The sequence below is a fragment of the Muscardinus avellanarius genome, assembly GCF_963383645.1.
Source record: "Muscardinus avellanarius genome assembly, chromosome: 5".
In the NCBI taxonomy this organism is placed as follows: domain Eukaryota; kingdom Metazoa; phylum Chordata; class Mammalia; order Rodentia; family Gliridae; genus Muscardinus; species Muscardinus avellanarius.
In genome coordinates this window covers 72,666,892-72,691,413 of record NC_137790.1, presented here as the reverse complement: position 1 = coordinate 72,691,413, position 24,522 = coordinate 72,666,892, and the positions used below count along the sequence as shown (strand labels likewise).

At 46.0% G+C, this 24,522-nt stretch overlaps 1 protein-coding gene across 1 annotated transcript in view; it reads right to left on the bottom strand.

The window, feature by feature from the left end:
• Positions 1-24,522, bottom strand: part of PDIA5 (protein disulfide isomerase family A member 5) — a gene marked incomplete at both ends in the record, with an annotated part of 90,530 nt that overhangs the window by 30,106 nt on the left and 35,902 nt on the right. The window contains 7 exons of the mRNA XM_080696726.1: positions 2,205-2,276; positions 2,367-2,458; positions 9,512-9,579; positions 12,784-12,844; positions 18,118-18,210; positions 23,231-23,276; positions 23,749-23,832. Of these exons, the coding sequence (XP_080552852.1) occupies positions 2,205-2,276; positions 2,367-2,458; positions 9,512-9,579; positions 12,784-12,844; positions 18,118-18,210; positions 23,231-23,276; positions 23,749-23,832 (516 nt within the window). The remainder of the gene's footprint in view (positions 1-2,204; positions 2,277-2,366; positions 2,459-9,511; positions 9,580-12,783; positions 12,845-18,117; positions 18,211-23,230; positions 23,277-23,748; positions 23,833-24,522) is intronic.

Sequence of the window (24,522 nt, the reverse complement as noted above, 5' to 3'; positions counted from 1 at the left end):
ACCTACATATGCACCTCAACACAAATTGCTCATGTGGCCAGAGGGGGCTGCAGGGAGCACCGATGCCCCTTCCTTCCTGCAGGTACCCATCTCCCTCCTCACCCCGGAAACTATGGGCCAGAGGAACAGGGGCTCCTTCCCACTGGGGAGGACTGAGTAGGGAGGGGTGGAAGTGGAGGGACACCAGCCTGGGGCAGAACCCAGCAGGCAGCCCTGAGGTTCAGGCAGGCCAGAGCAAGGCCTGTGGGGAGCCAGGCAGGTGTACAGAGAGGAGAGGGCTGGAGGACAGGGTGACAGGCTCCAGTGGGGAGATAATAACCTGTCTGAGAAACTCCATTGATGTACTTCCCTTGTCTGGGGCTAGCAGACAATCCCGATCTCGCTTGAAAAAAAAAAAAAAAAAAACAAAAAATCCCCGAAACCTTATTCTTCTAAAAAGATATGAGGGTGTTTTGAAGCCAGAAAAGGTTAGAGAAGGGGGAGGGAAGCAGACAGATTTTATGCTCTGGTGATAAATGAGATTGCTATTTGTTGAAACCTTCTTCCAAAGCAGAGTGAGATATGCTTATTATCAAATGAAAAAGGGAAGTAGAAATGCCAGGGCCAGGTTAAGACAATGAATACATGATAATGGGGAGCAGCCTTCCCAAGCAGGGGCTGGAAATAAGGCAGCCAGTGGGAACAAAGAGGTGAGAATGCTTCCAAGAAATAAACAATGCTACGCAAACACTGAGCAGCCCTGGTGTTTTACCTCCCAGGTCCCTGGGAGTGGGAGAGCAGAAGACTAAGGTTTTCAACCTTAAGAAATCCAATAGTTCTTTTCTTAGTTCTTTTTTAAATGACAAATTCAAGCAGGCACACAACTATAATCTTGGTACTTAGGAGGCTAAAACAAGAGGATCACAGGTTCAAGGCCAGCCTCAGCAACTTAGCAAGACTTTGTTTCAAAATAAAAAACAGAAAGGGCTGGGGCTATAGCCCAGAAGAAGAATGCCCAGTAATAACAACAACAACAATAACAACAACGAAGACAATGAAGATGAGGCCTTAAGCAATCCGCCACTCTTAATACAAAATCAATCCTTTTATCATTCTGAAAATACTCATTTTGAACATCCATATCTTTGGATACTAATTCTTTAACCTTGGGGTTTGCACACAGGGTCCCTGAAGTAAGGAAGTCAATAAATATCCATGTGCTGGCAAATGGTGAGGGCTGGGCACTCTGAGCTGGACTGTGGGGAGCTGCTGGAGAGTGGGACCAGGCTGCCGGGATGGGAGCTGGTCTCGCCACTGCCTATCAGTTCTAAACCTCAGGTTCCATCACGGTGCCTCAGCCACCTCAATGGCAAACCAAGGATAATAACAACACCTGCCTTGCAGCGCTGCTGAGAGGATAAAGGAGAATCCCTCTAAAGTGCTTATGCTTAGGATGATGTTAGCCAGAGTAGAGCCCCAAAATATTAGCTCTCATTATTCTTAGACCTATCCACAGAATAGTGAGTATAATGAGCAGGGGAAGGGGGACTCCAGGGAAGGACCCTGTGGGCCACCGTGAAGAAGATGGGACCGTCAGCAGGTGATCAGGCAGACACAGCGGCAGGCTGGCATGGTGTGGAGTGCAGATGCAGGTACCACTGAGTGGTGGGACTGACATTCTACAGTTCTTATATCACATTTTGAAACAAGGGTCGCAGGTTGTGATATGGCAGGGTCTGTGGTGCTAGGAGTGAACGGTAAAAAGCTCTACAAGTCTAAGGCATTAGGAATATCCTCTAGCAGTTTCACAGTACCTAATAATACTCTGTTGTGTTTGAAATAGGTGTTCAAATGACAATTCTATTTTCAGAGAGACCTTCAGTGGAACTTTCTCAAACTTGATACCTGAGAAATGCCTCTACCTTTCAGATAAACAGTGGGAAAAAAATTAATTTGAAATGCAGGAAGATTTCAGAAAGCCCTTGAGTACTCCAATAGAGATGACAGATTAGGGGCCCCTTCCTACCTCCTGGCCATGCAGAAGAGGGGGGGGACAGATGCTGGCAAAGGTTCCATCCCAAATCCCCATGACCTCTGCAACCTAGGTGGGTAGCATGGCAGGTCTCTATCCCTTTCTCTACTCTCTTCCCGACCCCAGCCTGAACCTTGAGGCCTCAGGGTCACCCGGGCCCAGCAGTTGCCCCATCTAAGAACACCCCACTCACTTCTTCAGCCACTTCACGATGTCCTCAGCTGTGGCCCTGTAGTTCTCGTAATGGAACAGAAGCCGCCCTTTCCTGTGAGACATGGAGACAAGATGGCTCAGCCAGGAACACAAATGCCAAAAGGGAGGGAGGCAAATGCCAGAAGGGACGCAGTGGACTTACTCGAAATAGAACATGGTGGGGTAGCTGCGCACGTCGTATTCCTCCTTGATGGTATCAAATTCAACAGGGTAGATGTTCACCCCCGCCAGCACCTGGGGGAGGCACAACAGGCTTGTCCACGCTCTGCACCCTCACGGCACCCACCCACTGGGAGGAGCCTCAGACCAATGAGCTGAGGAGAAGGCTGCTGAGCCAGCTAGGAGCAGCGACGCAGAGCGCTGGAGAAGTGGATGCATGTATGGGTCCAAGTACTCCATCCAGCCGCTCCCATGCTGACCCGCAGGTGCCCTGCAGGTCCAGCCCTAGGAGCAGACCTGAGGGTCAAGGGGAACCTAGCCTTGCCACTGAGCTCAAGCAGGGCCCGGAGCGAGGCCGCTGCCATCCACATGCATATGATGTATTTTTCTCTGACATTTCAACCTGGGCTGTGCCCTAAGCTATAGGATTAAGTGGCTTTGTGATACTGAGCCTCAGTTCGAGGTCCTCAGACACCCTCTGGACACCTCAAGCCTGTTCTCAGTCTGTCCAGCTGGGCTTGATACGTGACGTTCTCAGATCTCCAGCTCAGGTGTGGCCAAGGCACTGTGGTCTCGTGGTACCCTCTGAGAAGGGCAGTGTCCAGGGGCCTGCTTGCCTCTCCTCTCGATACACCTTGCCATCCTGCCCAACTCCTTCCTCCTCTCTGTGACCATCACCCTCAACTGGCTCAACCATAACCACAGAACTCTGAACAAGTTCTGGCTCCAGGGGTCCACGAGGCCAGCACTCCTAAAACTGAAGGAGTTTTAGAAACTATGTTCTGACACACAGCTCAGTACTGAGAACAACCCAGGACACAGTGTTCCCTGAGATTCTGCCTTTCCTGTGGCAGGCACCTTCTACTCCAGGGCTGTACTGGGCACCAGGACTTTGAATCTGTTCTGTTAAGAGAACGCTGCTAGAGTGGCCAGACAAAGGAAGGCTGCTCCACAGAGTAGGGCAGCAGAGATGCAATGGGAATGAAGCTCCAAAGAGCGGCCTGCAATCACAGCGGCACAGAGCAGTGGCCCAGGAAGCTGTATTTCACAGACACACGGTAAAAGGAAAATGAGTGGTTTGAGTGGACAGTGACCCTGATATGGAAGTACGTGTCTACCCGTGAGGTGTGTGCCCTGGGTGAGTCACTCACCCACTCAGGCTGCTTGTTTGGAATGTGTGTGTGTTGATGCAGTCACGGGCTCTTAAGGGAACAGGACGATATGACCAGTCAAGGGTTTTAGCACAAAGGAGGTGGCCATTAACTGTTAGGGTCTCTTCCTAGCAATAGGAGCCACCTGTGCCTGTGGCTTCCATCCTCAGAGACACAGGAAATGTGTCTTTCTAACTGTCTTTAAAACCTAGCATAATGCATAGCATACAGCAGGTACATGATAAATGCTCGCTAAATCACTGTTTTTTTTTCTCCTCAGCCCATTTTGGGATGTTGCAAAGAATATAGGGAGAATAAACCTGAAAACAGAACTTACTAGAAGCCCTGAAGCCTCTAAAAGCCATTCTGCTCATTTCCCAGATTGAGTCAGCCTGTTCCAGTAATATTTGTCTACTTTAAAGTTCTTTTTTTTTTTTTCTAATTGATCTCCCCGGTGTCAGTGCACATTCACCACAAGATTAATCGCACACATCCTCCTCTTTCATTACATCACTTCCTTGCACAAAACCTTCCAATTCCACTGAATACAGGCTAAAATCCAACTCCACACCCAGCCCATATGGCCCCTATCTCATTTTTTAATCTTTCTTTCTTACAAAACTCTCAATTGTACACCTGCTAGAGTCTCGATTTTTTATAGAGAAGGAGACATGCCGCGATTTGAGTGCCTTGCAGAGCATGAGAGCAGCTTCCCACAGTGGCTAAGCGCGTGGGCCCAGGGCCCAGGGCTCAGGTGCCGGGCTGCAGTCCAAGCCTGCTCGGCAGGCACCTTCCTCAGACAAGTCAGTGTCTTGCTGCCCTCGTGCCTGCAAGGATTAAATGAGGTAATACAAGAAAAGCTACACAAGTACTTTACCACTGAGCGACACCTCCAGCCCACAAGTAAAGCATCTTTAACACTCCAAATGAATTAGCTATTTTTGCTACTACTACTACTACTAAGGATCTCCATAATTTTGCCCATAGTTCAGAACACGTGCAGTTCTTACCTAGTCACATTTTGTGCTTTTTGGTTCCTTTCTGAAGATGTCTGTTTCTGACCATTTGGCTATGACACCATCCCTTAGGGCAAATCAAATCTCACCTCCCTGGGCAGCCTTTCCAACCCACATTGCCTTGGATGACTCTTAGTTCTCTAAACTAAGTCCACACACACACACACACACACACACACACACACACACACACACACACACACACACAGATGCGCGTGCGCACACACACACACACACACTTTTTTTTTTTTACAACTATGTGTAAATACTTTTTGGAACTGGAGTTTTTGAAGTGAAGTGAGGCAAAAAACTTAATCTGGAAGTGGATGTGTGTGCATGAGGCCAGGCAGCTGGCAGGTCCAACGGGCTCTTCTTCATGGCAGTCCTCTGCTAGAAGGAATGGGAGAACTACATAGGGTCAGATTTCCACACGTGCTCTAAGATCAGGAGTAGATGCAAGATAAAGCAAGATGTGGAGCATGGGATACACAGAAAGGGGAACGGAGAAGGCTGAGCAAGTTAGCTGGAGTCACTTCAAGAAAGACTTTAACTGCCAAGGATACTGATGGAGAAGTAATGAGGTCTCAGTAAAACAGCAACCCTGGCCCAGCATTTGTTTTTTTAAGTACAGCTGTCCCTTGGTATCCACAAGGGATTAATTCTAGCACCCACTCCCCCCCCCAGGATATCCAAACTCTCATATGCTCAAGTCTCTCATATAAAATGGAGCAGCATCTACATATAACCTACCCACATTCTCCCATATGCTTTAAATAACGTCTACATTACTTTAATAACCAATACAATGTAGATGCTGTGTAAACAACTGCTATACTACATTGTTTAGAGAATGGTGATGAGAAAAAAGTCTGTACACGTTCAGTTACAGAGGCAATTTCCCCATTAGTATTTTAATCAACAGTTGGTTGAATCTATGGATGCACAACCCAAGAATGCATATGGCTGACTACATAAAGGATGGGCTATCCAGGGGACAGCTGTGGGTCAGGGAGGTAAGTCGGCAGCCTTTCGTAACCACCCAGTAGGGTGAGCCAGAGCCTGACCCAGGATGGTGGGTGGGGGCAGGACAGAGAGTGTGAGAAGAGCAGCCTGCTGAAGCCCCAGCCCAGGTTGTGCTAGTGGAGGAGCCTAGGGACTGGGAAAAGGCCCTGAGGGAGAGCTGCCAGCCCTGGTTTGATGGAAAGATGTGGAGCTTTATTTTAGACATCCTGCATTTGGGGCACAAAAGAGAAATCAAGACTGCGATGTCAAGACAAGGAAAGCAGGTCCGTTTCACATACTAAAAAGAAAAGACAGAGCCTTGGGAGCACCCCACCTAGTGAGCGGGAGGAGCCAGCACAGGGTGGGTTGTCTGCATCTACCATTCATACAGGGTACACCATGAGCCTGTTTCCATTTCAAAGATGCGACGAAGTAGGCAAGCTGGGTGTGGTAATGCATGCCAAAAATTCCAGGACTTGAGAGGCTGAGACGGGAGGATCACAGGTTTGAGGCCAGCCAGCCTCAGCAACTTAGTGAGACTCTGTTTCAAAATAAAAATGGCTAGGGGTGTAGCTCAAGAGGTAGAAGCCCCTGGGTTTAATCTCCAGTACAGAAAAATAAAAAAGAGAGTGAGAGAGAGACCGGGCAAAGTTCAGAGGCTGAACATGAACAGAGAGAACTGACCAGGCCAGGGATAGCAGACAGACAGGGATGGGCTCAGTCTACTGGCTGCTCAGACAGGAGCGGCTCAGCTGTGGACAAGGATGTCAATTAGCAAACAATGGAGAGGACAGCGCAGATGATTCACCAGACATCAATGACAGCCAAGAAGAGGCGGATCTGAGTTTGGAAGACAGCAAAGGCCACTCATCCCTGACCTGGCCCGTTTCCTTCTTATGACATCATCAGGCTGGATATATTCCAAGAAATCTGTGAAGGAGGAAGAGTTCTGAACCTTGCAACAAATGTAGCCAGCCCCAAAAGGCTCAAAGATGACCAAGATGACAAGGAGACAGGAGGCTCGAAGCTGGCTGAATTTCAGTGGTGGGAAAGGGTGAGCTTTGATTCCTGGGAAACAGCAGCCCATCTGTTAGTCCTGCTGCACTGTGTATGTGAAGACAGAAAGAAATCAATACCTCTGGCCACCTGCCCCTCCAGCCCTGTCTCCAGTGTCTAGGGAGCTGCCGCTGCACCATGAGCCTGGCTTCCAGAAGCCTTAAGGTGGTGCTCGTGGTGGCCAGGGCCCTCCCCTTTGTATATCGCTGCTGGAGAGGGTTAGAATTTTACAAAAGCACTTTCCTAAGAAACTGAGGGAGAGATGGAACAAAACAACCCCCCCCCAAATAAGCAAGGAAATGTGCATTCACACAACACAGGTGCCTTTAGCAGAGGTCACTAATGACCTGGTCACTGCTGAGCCTGCCTCAGTTCATGAACAAGCCTCCTTAATTTTTTTTTACCACTGTTAAGGGAACTGGAAAGAGAACCTTTTATATCTCTAGACAGAGGCCCAGGCAAGAAGTGGATCCTGTGAACACAAGTACTTTTCAGGACTAACCATATGAAAATGCTTGGTTTTAGCCCAAAACCAAGGGGAAGGTCCCTGTTTCATAAACTCCCTTCCCACCATGTCTCTGTCCTTAACAACTAACACTCTGGATTCCTTTGAAAGGGAGAAATCATCACTCTTTACATAATTACAGAGCTTAAAACATACCCAAGCGCGATAAGCCACACAATTACCTAGCCACCAGATATACTAGTACCTTCCCTGAGCATCAGTATAGCCATCAGATGTATTATTAGGTGCCTACTCTGATCATGGCCCTGTGCTCCATGCTAAAGAAACACACATGACTTGAACCCAGCTCTGGCACGCAGGAATCTCACATACCATGACGAGTATCAAGTGCTGAACCAAGTGATGTGGAAAAGCTAATGATGGAGGTGGCTGTGCGTGACGTAGACAGGCTCTGTGATAGCGTGGGAGAGGCTTAGAGAAATTCTGAGCTGGGCAGCAGATGGGGTCGGCTGGGATCATTCGTGATCTGATTTGGAGTTGGAACTACTTATTAGACAGCCTCACAGAGTTTAGTGGTCATGCTGAACAGTTTTCTGCACAGGCAAGGAGAACACAGTGGGTAATTAAGTCTTTTCCCCAGGCTAAACAATCTTAAAGTATGGTATTATTGAGACCCCAAAAATGTTCAGTGGAACTTCCCCAGAGTGACGTATGTATGCCCCAAGGCCAAACATCTCCAGGCAAGCTACTAAAAATTCATTAGTGAGAGAGAAGCAGGACCTTAGTGTCATCCCAGAATGAGGTCAAAAGAGAAAGCACTGGTTCTCTTCAAGCCAATCCTGCAGCTGGCCAGCAGCCGTCCCCATGTCTAGGTGCTGCCACTTAGACTTTGTAAGTTGACTTTGTGCTAATCACCACTTAATTTGATCCATAAAGATCATGATGCAGTTTCAAGACCTCTTGTCTCCCTTAATGGGATTTGGGCCACTGAGATGGCTTCTCTGATACCCTTTCATGAAAGGTATATGGATTTTTCCATGCTTCTCAGAGGAGCCAATAGTTGTGTTTCTGTTGCCACCAAAATAAAACCTTAAACTACTCAGGGTAACTGCAAAAAATGAATAAACGTATGTATAAAAAGAATTCAAAGTAGAAGTTTGTACACATGTTCATAGCAATATTATTCACAATTGCCAAGAGCTGGAAGTAAACCAAATGTCCACTAATGAATGAATAAAGAAAATGTGGTACATAGATACAGTTGAATATTATTCCAGCCTTAAAAAAAAGACTCTGGTCACGTGCTATAACATAGATGAACCTTATGCTAAGCAAAATAAGCCCATCAGAAAAGGATAAATATGGTTTGATTACACTCACAGGAGGGATCTGAAACAGTCAAAACCATAGAAACAGCAGAAAATTTTTACAAGGCTAGAAGTAGGGAGTGAAGGGGAATTCTTATTTAGTGGATACAGTAACGGTTTTGTAATAGAACAACTTCAGGAGATCTGTTTCACAACAATGTAAATAAAGTTAACATTACTTTATTACTGTACACTTAAGAATGGCTGAGATGGTCAGTGTAATAGTATGTGTTTTTGCTACAGTAAAAAAAAAAAAAAAAAAAAAAAAAAAAAAAGCAGACATATGGCATAGAGGAAAAAAGCCTGGCAGGAGGGGGAAGCACGGAGACAGCAGGGAGCACCTGGGCAGATCCTCAGCCCTTGGGTGAGGCCTAAATGCCCCTCCATCCTCCCGTTCCTGAGGGTACCTGGCCATCCCTGCAGCCTCTCTGTACCATCCTGATCCTTGACGTCTACGAAGGCCTTAATGGCTCCCCTTCCTCTTCCTATCCTCGAAGACACACATCCCTAGGACATACCTGTCTCCTATGTCTTCCCCCACCTCTCCCTCCCTCCTTCAGGAAGCAGCTTCCTTCCTGGTTCTCCAGCTCCGGATCTCGGCTTGCCTCTTTGCATTCTGCTCTTAAGTCCTTCCTGCCCACAGGAACACAAGGCTGGGGCACCTGGGCACTGCATAGCCTCTCTGAGCCTGCTCTGTGATTGTGATGGCCCCCTGGTGTCACTGAGCTCCCCAGCAACTTCAGGGCCCACTGTGCAGCCCTGCCACAACAATTCAGGACCCGTTGTCCTGACCCTGATCCCTGGCCTCTCAGCAATACCACGCGTGTGGCTTGCTGGTTTCTGTACTGTTCTATCACCAGCCTTTGACAAGGGCCAAACTCTCTCAGTCCCAGAAATTCTGTGGAGTTGGTTCTCAACCTTCAGTTTCAGAACCACAAGCAAGGCTACATTTCAGAAGCTGCCAGGGCAGCAGGGTCAGTCCCCCTTGCCATTTCAACCCCCCATCCCCCTTCACACCCCTCCTGGTGAAGGTGGAGGGCCTCCCAACTGGCCCATGGTGCCCCACTTACAAAGTGGCCTCGCAGCTGGGTCGCGGCCTTCTGGAAATGTGGCATCATCCTCTTGCACAGGCTGCACCCTGGTCATGAGCAGGAGAAAAGCCAAAGTAGTTATAGTGACTGTAGGACCCTGCATTATAGCATTCCTCACCAGGCTGTCCTCTCTCTACACACACTTATCCCACCCTGAAGCTCAGGACAGCCCTAGACCCAGGGATTGCAAAAGGAACATGAGGCAGAGCCATAGTCCCAGTGGATTAAAGCAGGATGAAACTCAGAAGTCCCTCTGTGAATGTCAGACTGAATAAGCAAATGTGCCACAAGCAGAGAACAGCACAGCCTGGGTAGCGCCATGCTGCTGACACGCTCACCCGGAACTCAGGGAACCAAGTGTCCGAGTATCCTCCTGCACGGGCAGCTAAAAGCTGTCCCTCACCACCCAGTCAAGTGGCAGTAAGAATAAAATCTGTGGCCATGAATACAGTGACTGTTGGGATTTTCATGCTGATGAGGGTAATTAAGCAATGACTAGAGGCAGGCTGAGAGTGGAAGGTGCTGGCTCCGGCTGGGAGAGGCATCAGGCTGAGACTAAGGACGTAGGCACTGATCTTCAATGGACTGCTTAAGGCCTTGGCCAAGTCACCGCCTGTCTCTGGGCAGTTTCTTCTTTTAGCAAAGAGGGTGTTGGACCAGGTGACCCCAGGCTCCTTCTAGCTCTGAAATCAGAGGAGCCCGTGACACTCTGGCCCACAAGAGGCCACACTCCTCTCCTGGCATCTGGTCCTTACCACAGGGCCATGAATATAAGACCACCCACTCGTTCCCTGCCTTCAGATCGCTGCCCTTCCCCTAGCCTTGGAGTAAACGGGAGCCTACTTCAGAGAGACCTTGATTTAAGCCCAATCACAACAACCCACAATTCTATACTTGTGCACCAATGGACACGAGAAGCTGTTTCTTCAGCCACTAGAATTCTGAAATGCCAGGCTGTCGCCCTTTCTGACAGCTGCTCTGCTGTAAAGCAGGTTTTAAGCTGCTTCTGTAGGCCACAGCAACCAGAGCTGCCAGGAAGCACTACACGCTAGGCTGGCTGTCATCTCAGCTCAGGAGGGCGGGGCAAACAAGTATTAATCCAGGTAGAGCTAGCACCTTGGCAGGCCTCCAACAGTGCAATCCAGATCTGAGGGGCCTTGGGCCCTTTGATGCAGCTACAAATGGTGGAGAACTGGAAAGGGGAGATTCCTCCTGGGCCACCTGCCCTTCTTCAGGACCAAGTCTACTGGGCAAGATACAGGTGCAGGTCATTTTGACATAAGACACCCAAAGCCTCACAGCTCCCCAACATTCCAGACACATACATGCGCACACACATGCACAACTCACACCCGCCAGAGCATATTAAGCCTGGGCTTGAGTTACTACCATCGGTTCAAGTTTGTCTCACAGAGAATATAAGGATCTCTTGCTAGGTCCATACAGCTGGAACCCTTAGAAGACAAAAGGCCCTCTCCTGGGGGCCTTCTGCCACAGTGGGTACCATAAATAGCATAAAAGAGGAAAGACACCTGTCAGGGAACTCTGCTCCCATATGGGGACTTGCAGGGCAAATGCAGACAGGGACTGAGTCTGTGGGAATGCATGGGTGAATGTCTGCAGAAAATAAAACAGGAGGCTGTACAGTGCAGAGAAAGCTTGGCTCCCAGGAATGAGACACAGTCTACATCTCCCTGACCCTCACTGGCTATCAGACCCCGTGTGAGCGATTCAGGCTGTCTGAGCCTCTGCGTCTCTGTGGAGACAGTGGCTGTCCTGCAGGAATAGGCAGAGCCTGGCCCTCAACTTGGGTGCCAGGGCCCGGGAGGATCTGTCAGTTCAATGTAAGGCCTGAATAGGCCTCCCAGTCTAGGGTGGAAGCAACACTCCAACAGAAGGAAAAGGATACTGCTCTACTCTAAGGAGAGAGGTAAGGGGTGCATGTGCTGCCTTTCGCCCCTTCGCCACCTCTTCACCCAGTGACGTGAGTGTGGCACCTACAGGCACAGCCCTCCCTCCACCAGGAGTTAACTGATCTCCAGCCTCCACAGGCATGGCCTCCTCCAGCTCAGCTCATCTGCAGCTTGCAATGATGTTGCCCTCCCCCTTCCCAAACAGGCGATGAGCCTGCCAGCTATCCCAGGGTGGAGGCCAGTAATTCTGGGTGGAGAAGCTGTTGGAGGAAGAGGTGATGGATGAGTAAGGCAAACTACAGGCCAAACCAGTTTCCAATTTAACATTATCAGAAATAGAGCTGGTAATAGGATTCCTATCTGAGTTGATCTTTCAGCAAATTTAACTGGGAGGCAGGGAAGAGGTAAGACTAATTATCATTCCCAAAGCCCCAAAGTCTGAATATTTTTTTTTTGTGTGTGTGTTAATTCGGTGAGTAAACATTTACTGAGTAAGCAGGTTCAGATTCCTTGTCACAACTAAAGGTTCGCACTGCCTCTGATTTATTCAACTCAAGTGATCAGAGGATCAGGTTCTAAAGACCTCCTGGTATAGAATTGCTGAATTATAAAGCCACAAAGGTGGGATTGGACTAATGAAAGTTCAAGTGTGTTTCACTGAAAACCCACACCCAGCTCAGTGCGCCACCATGCCTGGCTTACATAGAGCTTTTATATGCTTTCTTGGGGAAGGTACTGGGGATTGAACTCTGGGGCATTTTACCTCCAGGTGAAACCTCCAGCCTCTTGTATTTTTTTTTTTAAACAGGTTATTACTAAGCAACTGAAGGTCTTGCTAATTTGTTGAGGCTGCCCTCAAACCTGAAATCCTGTTTCAGTCTCCCAAGTACTAGGATTACAGGCATGCGGCACCACACCTGGCTTAATTTTTATATCCTTATAGTACTGAATTACAATATTATTATTTTTTCCTTTGGTACTACTAAAGATTGAACTCAGGGATATTCTACTTCTGAGTTACACCCCCTGTACCCCAGCCTTATTTATTACTTACTTACTAATTTATTTATTTAGGATACTAGGGATTAAACTCAGGGGTATTCTATCTCTGAGCTACATGCCTAGCCCAATTTTATTTTTATTTTGAAATAGGGGCTCACTAGGTTGAGAGAGTCGCACTACTTGCTGAGGCTGCCCTTGAACCTGCGATCCTCCAGACTCAGTCTCCCAGCACTGAGATTACAGGCATGTGCCTCCATGCCCAGCTTCGCATCCAGCCACCCATCACCTGCACAGGCTTATCTACAAACTTGGGCCCAAAGGAGAATGTTCACTCACAAGAGGAATAGAGCATCATAAGGAGCGGCTTCTCTTCTTTCTTCAAGAGCCGTCTGAAGTCCTGAGGCACAGAGAGAGACAATACCAGTGGTCACACACAGACCCCACAGCAGCAGAAGGCCCAGAGGCCGGGTGTCAGACTGCACCCAGGATGCAGGTACAGCATGCCAGGCGCTAGAAGAACTGCAGAGCTCATCTATTCTACACCCCCTCTGCATACTATAGAGGCCTTGTGGGGCAGGCCAAGATGAAGTGGCCAGGACCAGGTATTGCCTTTACTTTCACTTCCATTGAAACAACAGTAACAAGAACAACAACAACAACAACAATAATAATTAAAAACGGCAAGAAACTCCTTTTGTCCCAGGAGGCTATTGAAGAGCCTGTCCCTTCAAGTGATTTCAGGAGTGATTTTGTCCAGATGCAGATCTGATTGTTGGGGGAAGTGGGGTTAACCCCACCCACTAGCCTTTTCCCCAGCACCAGCCCTAGTGTGGCCATTGGGCCTGGGGTCCACTGTGCTCACAGGCCTGCCCTGCCCTCCAGGAGGCTACAAGCTAAATAGATAATCTATATTTGCAAAATCCTTAGCTCTGAGCCTGGCGCATTATTAGGGAATATATAATGATGTGTTAAATAAACACAATAAATGTAAAAAGACCAATGGTCACAACAATGCTAATAAGGACCTAAGTATACACAGGAGAGACTTTTCTTCCAATGAGAGCCAGTGATGGATGAGCATGAAGCAGATCCATCAGTGCTGCGGTACAGCTCCAAGACAGCATATTTTGATTAAAATAAGCTTCTCTAGCCAGTTTCCACAGAAGAAAATTAGAGCTTTTTCTGTTTTGAATAATAAGGAAAATAAGAGAAAATTTCAAAATGCAGTTTTCTGGCAGCAGCAAGGCATTAGGTAAATAAGTGATGGCCCAGCCCGCACAATAGAACACACCATAGCCTTAACAACAGTGAGGAGGAGGATGTAATGCCACAGTCAGATGTACACATTACATTAAGCAGGGAGGGGGGGCAAGTTACAAAACAGCATGTAAAATGTAAGGCATTTCTGTGAGTAAAAATACTTACGTATACATTATGTTAAAAGCCTGAAAAGCTACAAAAATAGCAGTGGGTATCTCTTAATGAGAAAAGATATGGGGTGATTTGTGGTCTTTTAATGTTCAATGAACTTAAAACAGTTTTAATAAACTTAAAACTGTTTACTTAAAACTGTTAACTTAAAACTTAAAAACAAAAAAATTACAATTTTTGGTATCTAAAATATTTTCTAATAAATCTAAAATGTTTTTACTCTCACTTATGTAACCAGGAGGGTTTACCAAGTATTGACCTAAATAACAACCAGGGAGCGACTTTAAGAAATCATGATGTTTATCTGGCAGTGATCAGGCAGCATCAAAGGGCCAAATAAACGGCTCTGGAAACCAGAGACACGTTCAAAGGGGAAGGATGAAGAGAAGCTTTTCCAGGTAAATGAGGATTACATAGACAATTTTCAAACTGACGCTTGGCCACAAGGACTAATGACAAATGTGTTTAGGATCGATAACAAGGGTGCCATGAGTGCAAGGTTGAAGAGCTGTTGGACAGCGTCTTTGCAGAAGTCTCCTTGTGTGATGCTACAGTGCTGTGTGCAAGGCTGTGGTTCTGACGGCATCTTGCTGAGAGTTCAGTTACTAGGCATGCGTGCATGAGATCCCCTCTTTCACAACCTCACAGTTTTATTATGTTTTGTTGTTTTTTGGTCTTAACACAAGTGACTCCATTTTGATTGACAACCTGCACAGAAGATATATGAGTCTACTAGGAATGAAGGATGCAAGCACTTTAAACATTATCATCTGGGGTCTCTGGAGATGAGACCAGGGAAAGTATCTGAGAAGAAATGTTTTCTTGAACCTGTAGCAAATTGGTTTCATATATTGGGTAGTAATAAATATTACACATAAAGATGCTTAATTAAGTTCACAAAGTATGAAAGGCTAAGCCTACAAATTGAATCAGCAATTCAAACTTAAATTTGGAACTTTCAGTTATTTTATGTGGGGATTCTAGAAGCAGAAAGGCAGCTACACTTTTTATTTCTGCACGAGAGAAAAAAAAAACACAAAGAACAACAGGATTACTGATAAGGGTGAAAAATATTTCTGCTTAATATTCCTGTAGCTATGGAAGAACAATCGTAGGAAGTTCAGGACGTGACATCAGGGGTAGGTAGGTGCCAGGCAACTGCTTTCCAGAAAAGCTAAAAGCATTTATCATCAAGAAGCAATCATCAGTTTAGGTTCTCTGTTGTTTCTCATAGCTCTAGAGACCCCTGCCACCCTCTTCAGACATGCCTCCCTTCCCCCTGTCGAGCTGACAATACTGGCACTTTCTATTCCAGAGAATGTGACATCCAGCCTCTTAAACAGAATCACCACAGACAACCCCCTTCAGCTGGCCACACTGATCACATTCAATCTCTCCTCCAGAAAGTAAAAAGGCATTCTTTTGGGGGCAACAAGCATCAGGAATACGGCCAGCCAGGGGCAGTGGTATGTGCTGGTAGTCCCAACTACTCTGGAGGCTGAAGCAGGAGGATCATTTGAGTCCAGAAGTTTGAGGGCAGCCTGGGCAAGACAGTGAGACACTTTCTCAAAACAAGCAAACAGAAAAAGACTATGGGTTCTAAGTGTCTATGTTATGTGACATTAGATAGTTGGTATAATTCTTTAAAACTGGGAGCCAAAATAAACCTTTCCTTTTTTAAAAAAAGAGAGAGCAGAGGCACAGCAAGGTTAAAGTTAGGTTTTATTTGATCAAGATAAGAATAAGCACATTCCCTCCATTTACAAAAAATGTACTGTTTCCTTCATATACTATGTGAAACATAACAGAGAAGCCCTTGCCCATCCCTATATGAAGGAACATATACACACAGAGGTGAGATATTCAGCCACAGGATAGGATGGAGGGCAAGGCTGCATCAAAGCTTTGGCTAAATACCAAGAACTAAGGAAGACTATCAGCCAGACCTACCCTTCTATCCCTTAACCCTGGCCAGCTCTGGAAATTGAAGTTTATGAGGGTAAACTGTTACACAGTGACTCAGAATAGTAGAAAACTGACCCAAGTCTCTGGTAATCCAAATCATATTATTTTATTCTCAGGTTATTCTTTTTTTATTTTTTGTGGTACTGGAGACTGAACCGAGGGTCTACCTCCAAGCTACACCTCCAGTCCTATTTTATTATTTTATTTGAAACCAGGGTCTCATAAGTTACGGAGGGTCTAATTAACCTGCTGCAGCTGGCTGCAAACCTGCTACTCATCTGTCTCAGCCTCCCATGTACTGGGATTATAAGCGTGTACACCTATCTAGCTTCAGATTACTCTTATAAAAAAGAAAACAAACAACCTACCTAAAAAACAAAGCAAAAATTGCAAAATCCAGCAACATCTAGATTATATAATAAGTAGACATTTATTTACTTATTTGTATGCAGTGCTGGGGACCAAACCGGGAACCTGTATATGCCAGGGAAGCATTCTATCACTGAGCTATATACCATTAACCCAAAAAGGGAATATTTAAATCTATATTCTTCTAAAGAAAATTTAACATATAAAGAAATGAAAAGGGACCTCATAAAAGTGCGTAGAGAGAGGAAACCATCAAGAACCCCAACAGAGAGCCAACAGAATGGGAGAATTTTTTTTTAACAACTATTACTTTGATAGAGAACTAATATCTAGAGTATACAGAGAACTCAAGAAACTCACAGCTAAGAAAACAACCTAACCAAAAAGTGGAAAAATAAAATAGACTTCACAAAAGAAGAAATTCAAATGGCCAATAAATGTATAAAAAATGTTCAACATCATTAGCAACATCATTTGCATCAGAGAGATGCAAATTAAAACTACTCTGAGATTTCACCTAGCTCCAACTAGAATGGCAATCATTTAAAACACAAACAACAACAAATGCTAACAAGGATGTGGAGAAGTGAGAACTCTAATCCACTGTTGGTGGGATTGCAAATTAGTTGCAACCACTTTGGAAAACAGTATGGAGGATCCTCAGAAGAATGGGAATGAACCCGCCATATGATCCAGCAATACCATCTTTGGGTATCTACCCAAAAGAATGGAAAACAAAATACCAAACTAATGCATGTATATCTATGTTCATAGCCACACAATTCACAATTGCCAAAATATGGAATCAGCCAAGATGTCCATCAGCAGATGGATTACAAAACTATGGGATATGTACACAATGGAATTTTACTCAGCCATAAGGAAGAACAAAATCACATCATCTATAAGAAAATGGATGGAACTGGAAAACATTATGCTAAGTGAGATTAGTCAGTTACAAAAAGTAAACAATCGGATGCTCTCCCTAATATGCAGAAGCTAGGGAGAAAAAGGGTCATAGGAGGAACTCTAGATGAAGAATGAGATATTACAGATGAGCAAATAAGGCGACCTAACTGAGGGGGACGGGAGGGCAGAAGTGGGAATCTCCCTAATGTACATGATGTACACCCACAAACACATCAAAGTCAGCCAATAAGCCAAACATTAGAAGGAGAGAAGGGGGAAGGATTGGGGTGGGAACTGGGGAAGGGCTAAATGAGTGATGTGTGCACGCATGCCTCTACCATCTTGTACTCCATTAAGATGTATGAATACAATTCACCAATAAAAAATTTAAAAAGAAAATAATTTTTTAAAAAGTGCATAGAGAGAGCAGTAGAGTAGTGGGAAAGAAGGGGGGTGGGATGAGGAGAGGAAAAGACAAGAATGTGAAAGGAAACAGGCCAAATAATGTTATGTGCACATATGAAATTATCGCTATGAATCTCAGCATCATGTACAATTACAATGTATTAATAAAGAACTTAAAAATAACTTAGGTCATATTCACAAAGGAATATTCTGGAGTTTAAAGATATATGCAAAATTATGCATAAAGTCTAATAGAAATATTCAATTCAAATTATTTAATTTTTTCACTATTATAAAAATTCCAAAGATCATCCATAGAATGTACATACTCAGATGAATAATAAAGAACTAAAAGATTAAAAAAAGAAAATCTAGTATTTTTAAAACACATTAAATAAGGTAGTAAAGATTGGAGAATGTTCTAAGGCAGCTAACCAGTGGTCTACTAATTATATCACAGAGCTGAGCAGCGGGTCAGTAGTAGGTTCTTGGGTCTACTCCCATTCTCAGTTCCCTGGGTTCCTCTCCTTGGGAGACCTGGGCACCAGGGCTGCTTCTAGCATCCATCTGAACTGAAGGGGAATAAATTACCTTTTCGCTGTGAATGTGGACAACATCTTTGGCTCCAGGATCTTCCTCCCACAGTGGGGGCCCTGTTGGATCTTTCATAAAGGCCACTATGGACTGAGGAGGAAAAAGAAAAAAAAAAATGCATGTTAGCTAGGAAAAGAGGGAGGTAGGGGAACCAGGAACCTGACCAGTTTCCCTGCTTGGAGACCCAGGTACACAAAGTACCCAGCATAGAACTACATATGGCACATGCCTGGACGGTGAGCTATTTCCATGGCTCATTGACATCACTGGTAAACGCAAGTCCACCCATCCCACAGGACTTTTCCAGTCATAGGACACCTCACTGGTCAGGGGATCCATACCTACATACGCATTTTCATGGACAAAAAGAGGAAATTTGAGACAATGCATTGGCTTATTCAAACCAGAAACATATTAGTGTTTCTATAAATCATACCCCCTCTAAGAAGCTTTCCGATCAACTAAAAAGTCTTGTCCAATGTGGAAATGTCCACATCCCTGTAGCCACCAAAATTGTCAACCCGTGAGCAGATAATCACACCTACTTGTTTACTGCTTGGAATTCATGATCTAGACTGGTTCTGGAGTAGGTGCGCCACTGATTGTTCTCTGCTGTGTGTGAGCCAGTGGCCCCCAGGGCAGGGCGCACTCCAGTGGGGCCCAGCACCTCGTACCTGTACTTCTCTCCTGAAGGGCTCCCTTCTAGCCACAGGGAATGACGCTGGATGGCTTGGCTACCTTTGTTACTTGGCCCATCAACTCAAATCTCCACTCCTGGGGAAGACACTGTGACAGTGGGAGGTACCATCCCTCTGCCGCCCTTCCCGCCCCACCTGCACCACCTCACTGTTGAGGACAGAGTGGCATTCTCTTTCCCCTCAGACAGACTCTCAGGAAATGGCACTCTGTCTGTGAGAATCAGGAAAAGCTTGCCAGAAACCAGTCACCCTCCATCCCTCCCACCCTGGAGGGGAGCTGCTGCCTTCTGTGTCAACACATCGAGCCCTCCCTACCCTCAGGTTGACGAAGCAAGATTCTTTACTTCTGTCAACTTTGGTTAAGCTTTAGTGGAGCAGATCTGAACTAGTAGTGTGTGTGTGTGTGTGTGTGTGTGTGTGTGTGTGTGTGTGTCCATTTCTAGAGGGAAGGAGGGAGGTCTGAGGTGAGAACGAAAACACCCCTTTAGTGAGGCTGTGCTATCTGCTGCTCCCACACAGAAAGGACCTCAGCAAGGCCTACCATTTCTGGAACCTCCTACATAAAAAGAACTACTATGGGAGGATGGGAGACAGATAGCACTTCCCTTCTGCCCAAATGAAGCTGTAACGTATTTCCTGTCAAAGGAAGAGCAGCCATTTCTATCACAGATACATCCTTTCTTAGTCCCTTGCCTGCATTCACGGGGACGACTTAGGCAAACGGGCCTGGCAGAACCTCCCCGAAGCCCACATGCACCCACAGCTGCACAGGTGCCGGCCCCTTCAGCACGTGAGAAAGAAGCTAATGGGGCACCTGCCTGCCTGCTGTTCTAGAAATGCCTGGTGTAGGAATCTCGACCTATGAGTCTCGCACGCTGGACTTCAGGAGTCTGGGAAGCCCCAAGCTAACAGGACAACAGCTGCTTCATGCCTGCACTCTCTTTCTAGGGAGAGGGGCCCTATTCAGTAGACTGTCAGTGGGATCAAGAACCCACAGCAGGTCAGGAGCTGCTGCTTTGGAGAGGTTCCTGGTCCCCTCTCTGGAGTGAGCTGAACTTCAAAATTAGCACACACCCCTCGCCCTATCCCCGCATCAAGAAGAAAAGAGGATGTCGCTCAGAAAAGAAAAGAACAGCCTTTTTAAAATTTTTTTCCGGTAGTAGGGGTGGAACCCAGGGGCATTCTACCTCCAAGTGACACCAACCCCAGGCCTATTTTTTACTCTTTATTTTGAAACAAGGCTTCACTGAGTTGCAAAGAGCCTCACTAAGTATAAGCTGAGGCTGTCTTCGAACTGCGATCCTCCGGTCTTAAGACTCCCAAATGCTGGGATTACATGCGAGCACCACACCAGTGAAACAGCCTTTTTTAAATGTAATAATAATTGAAACAATAATATTCACAACTTTGTTTGGTTTATTTTCAAGTAAGTGTTATTTTCATTAAACTGAAACTTGAGTAATCCCAAGTTTCTCTCCAATTAGTTTCTTTTTGGTGGTGGTACTGGAGGTTGAATCCAGGGGCATTCTACCTGAGCTATACCTCCAGCCCTATATATATATATATTTTTTTTCCCCCCGTGGTACTGGGAGTGGAACCCAGGGGCCTTTCTACCTCTGGGCTATACTCCCAGACCTATTTTATAATTTATTTGGAAACGGTCTCACTAAGTTGCTGAGAGCCTCACTAAGTAGCTGAGGCTGGCTTCGAACCTGTGTGATCCTCCTGTCTCAGCCTCCCAAGCGCGGGGATTACAGGCATGTGCCACCATGCCCGGCTCTCCAGCCCTATTTTTTAATCTTTATTTAGAAACAGGGTTTAAGTTGCAAAAGCCTCACTATGTAGCTGAGGCTGGCTACAAACCTATGATTCTCCTATCTCAGCCTCCAAATAGTTTTTTTTTCCTTTCTTTTTTATTTTTTTAACTAAGGATTCAATCCAGATGCATTCTACTTCTAAGCTATGCTCCCAGTCCTTTTTAAAAAATTAATTAACTAATTAATTAATTGGGATTTTTGTTGTTTTGTTTTGGTGGTCCTGGGGTTCCTGGAAACCCTTTTACCTCTGGGCTATACTCTCAGACCTATTTTATATTTTTATTTGGAAACAGGGTTTCTTAAGCCAGCGAGGCTGGCTTCGAATCTGCGTGATCCTGTCTCTGCCTCCCAAGTGTGGGGATTACAAGTGTGTGCCACCATGCTCGGCTGATTTTATTTTGAAAGGGTTTCACTGAATTGCTGAGGGTCTTGCTAAGTTATTGAGGTTGACCTCGAATCTGCAATCCTCCTGTCTTAGCTTCCCCAATACTAGGATTATAGGGATACAATACCACACACAGCTTCCATTTGGTCTAACTGAACAAGAAGATCCTGGCAGAAAGCTCTGCAGGGAGCAGCACCTGGGAGCCCCCCTTAGCCATACTACCTGGTGTGCAAAATCCTAGAGGAATTTCTCAATAGCTGCCTTGGCCTTCAGGACGTCTTTAAGACCATGGGCATGGCTCTAAGACCTTGGGAGAAGGGCACCAGAGGGCCATCTGGATCCAGGTCTACACCACTTACATGATAAGGTCTTTGGAGGACATAGGCTTATAAGCAGAGGCTGCCTACACAGATAGTTCCCTCTTTGAGTTTCCTGCTATTTGCAAATGGAGAGATGTAACAAGCCCTCACTGGCATGGTTTCTGTCCTCCTTAGGGGTCACAGCACAGTGCCTGGGATTAGGCCCCTGCCTGCCCAGGCAGGGTAACAGTCAGAATATGAGGTTGCAGTATGTTTGCCCAACCTGCCAGGGGCTCTTCCATCTTTCTGGAGACAGGGTCCCAAGAAGATCCTGAAAGGAAAGCTACTCAGTGACCAAGGCAGACTTCGATCTCAGCTGCTCAAGCAGAAGGGGCAAACGCCACCAGGCAGCTATGGGGAAAACCTATCGTCACCTTTCCCCTGCCCTGGAGAATTCTAGGTACTCTGCACCAATCCCTTCTGGCACCACAGAATTTAGGATCCTGGGACTGTGGCTGACATTCTGTCTAAAACCAAAAACTTCGATCCTGTGTAACAGCCACCCGACTTCTCCAGCTTGTTGATGCAGAATCAGAGGAAGGATGGGGGAAAGCTGTTCTCTCCACAGGACTGGGATGAAAGACCAGGACACTGCCTCCCCCACCACACACTCCATGCCAAGCTGGGTCTCTGGGCTCCTTGCTACTTCCCTGTTATAAACTTCTGAACTGCTGTTACTTCCTGTTCCATGATCCCAGGATCCCAGGATTCCTCAGAGGCCCAGCCGAATTACAAAATTCCAGAGCCTCTTTTATCCATGCATAAGCACTTTCCTTGTCCCACCCAGCCAAGTCTTATTCCTGGGGAGCAACTGTTTTCTCTAAGGCTGTTAACTGATTTGTAGCACAAAATACTAAGGGTGAAGCAACTGTAGTTGGAAGAACTCTTCAAATATCTAACTGGATGTTACAATGTTAAGTAATCAGGACAAGCCCCTGCATAGGGTGAAAGCAATAGCAACTTAAAAAGTAGTTGTTGGTGGATAAACAAGAAATGACCTGAGGGTGGAAGAGGTGGGAAAACAGAGCAAGGCAATGACAGCTACCCAGAAAGATGACAGAAAGGAAAGAATGGAAGGAGACACAAATGGAGAAAGAGAGAAAGATAAAGGGACAGGAGCGCAGGGTCTGACCCAGTCTGGGAAGCAGGACAGTTAGAGAAATTGGGTTCAGCCCAAGTTGGGAGCAGAAGAAATATATGGTCCCAGCCAAGGGTGGAGAATAACTCCTAAACCAGAAGTGGACAAGACTGGTTTGAGGAAGAGGAGCTGATGTGAAAGGAGCACTGAAGGCCAGCAGGGGCTGAGGGCTGGGGACCTCTGATAACCAGGATTGCCTTTTGTAATGGATGCATTGCCATGTACTTCTAGAGTTGACTGGTAGCAGGGAATACCTCAGTGATGGCCACATCTCATCTGGAACAAGCCACATCAGCCCACAGGTGCCACCAGCTCAAGCTGCTTATGTCCAGTGCCCCACATTAACCTGAGCACAGTGTGTTCCCTGGGCCTATGGGCGGCCACTGAAGCCACCACTATAGAGATGATGGGATTGGCTTTGAAGTCACAGCAAAAGGAGACCCAGATGTGTGGCAAGAAGAGGTGTGATGTCACCTGCCTCGCCAGGCAACTCCTATAAATTCAACAACCTGTCTCCAAGGCTGGGTCATCCCGTGCATTAACAGTTACAAATTTTCCAGATATTCTGCTATCATAGGCTTTAGTGATAAGAATCCCCTGGCTATTTAAAAGAGTCACTGTGCAATCTAACCTTCCTTCTCTAAGAGAGAACCTGCCAGATTTGAGCCTCCATTTAGACTCTACCTCTGCTGAGAACAAGGGAGTAAATTTACCTTAAATGTCATAGCTCGGTTATATTCAGTATGAAATGTACCATCCCTGTCAAATGAGGAAAAAACTATGTTAGCTTTAGGAATAGACAGGAGATACATACATGTGGTTTCTTGAAGCTTCTCATTAAGATTAAGCTACTGAACATGGTACAGGATTTTTTTTTTTTTTAAGAGGTACTGGGGATTGAACCCAGGGGTGTTCTACCTCTGAGCTACACCCCCAGCCCTATTTTTTATTCTTTATTTTGAAACGGAGTCTCACTAAGTTGCAGAGGCCTCACTAAGTAGCTGAGGCTGGCTGTGAACCACGATCCTCAGGTCTTAGCTTCCCAAGTACTGGGATTATGAGTGTGCAATACTACACCCAGTTTGGTTCAGGATATTTTTAAAAAGATATTGTTGTAAACACACACCAAAAAAATCATTCTGAAATAATTTAACAAAAATTTGCTGTTTTCTGAGAGCACCAATGAAAGCTTTCAGCACTTCCTTGAATTGGAAATGCTGTGTGTACTTACTGGTAATGGAATAATGCAGCCTTTTTGTCCTTTGGACTAAGGTCAACTTTCATCTTCTTGCATAATTTTCTACTCTCTGAATCACTGAAAGACACAAATGTCAGGGACCATTTGTTACCTCAAGTCCTCACAAAGGTGTTGACAGCAGAGCTGGCTAGTGGCTGAAGAAATAAACCAGGAAACCTAGAATTCTCAGTAGCAGATGAGGAGTTATAACAGCAGGTTCTTAGAGAATTGGGGAAAGGTCAAGACAGACGGGGACAAGCAGACAGGAGAGGATAAGTCTCTACTCATAAGTGGCCACAAGGATGGATCCAGACACAGATATTCCCCTGAAGCCGAGGGGGTGAACAGCCCACTGTAGGAAGACAGTGTGATCCCAAGCCAGGTGCGGTGGCATGCACACATGGTCTCAGCTACTTGGGAATAAAAAAAGAAGAGAAACCTCGCTCCTGGCTGGTCATCAGACTGAACTGCGGAGGTTTAAACCATGCTCACTCCCTGGTCCTCTCACACCTTTACTTCAGAATCGATGGGGTGGAGCCCAAATAAGATTTTGTCTGTAAAGCTCTAATGCACCATCTCTTTCTTATAGGACATCTGACTAGTAACAGAGAAAGTGGTCTGCCATACTGAAGATGAAATCTGATCAGTACTGATAATGGTCAGAGGGTAGGGGAAACATTGGTGCCAGAGCCATGACTTGGTGTATGAGATACCATACTCCCAATTCTTCTGACAAGAAATGTCTGTCCGGCAACACTCACAGAGTGT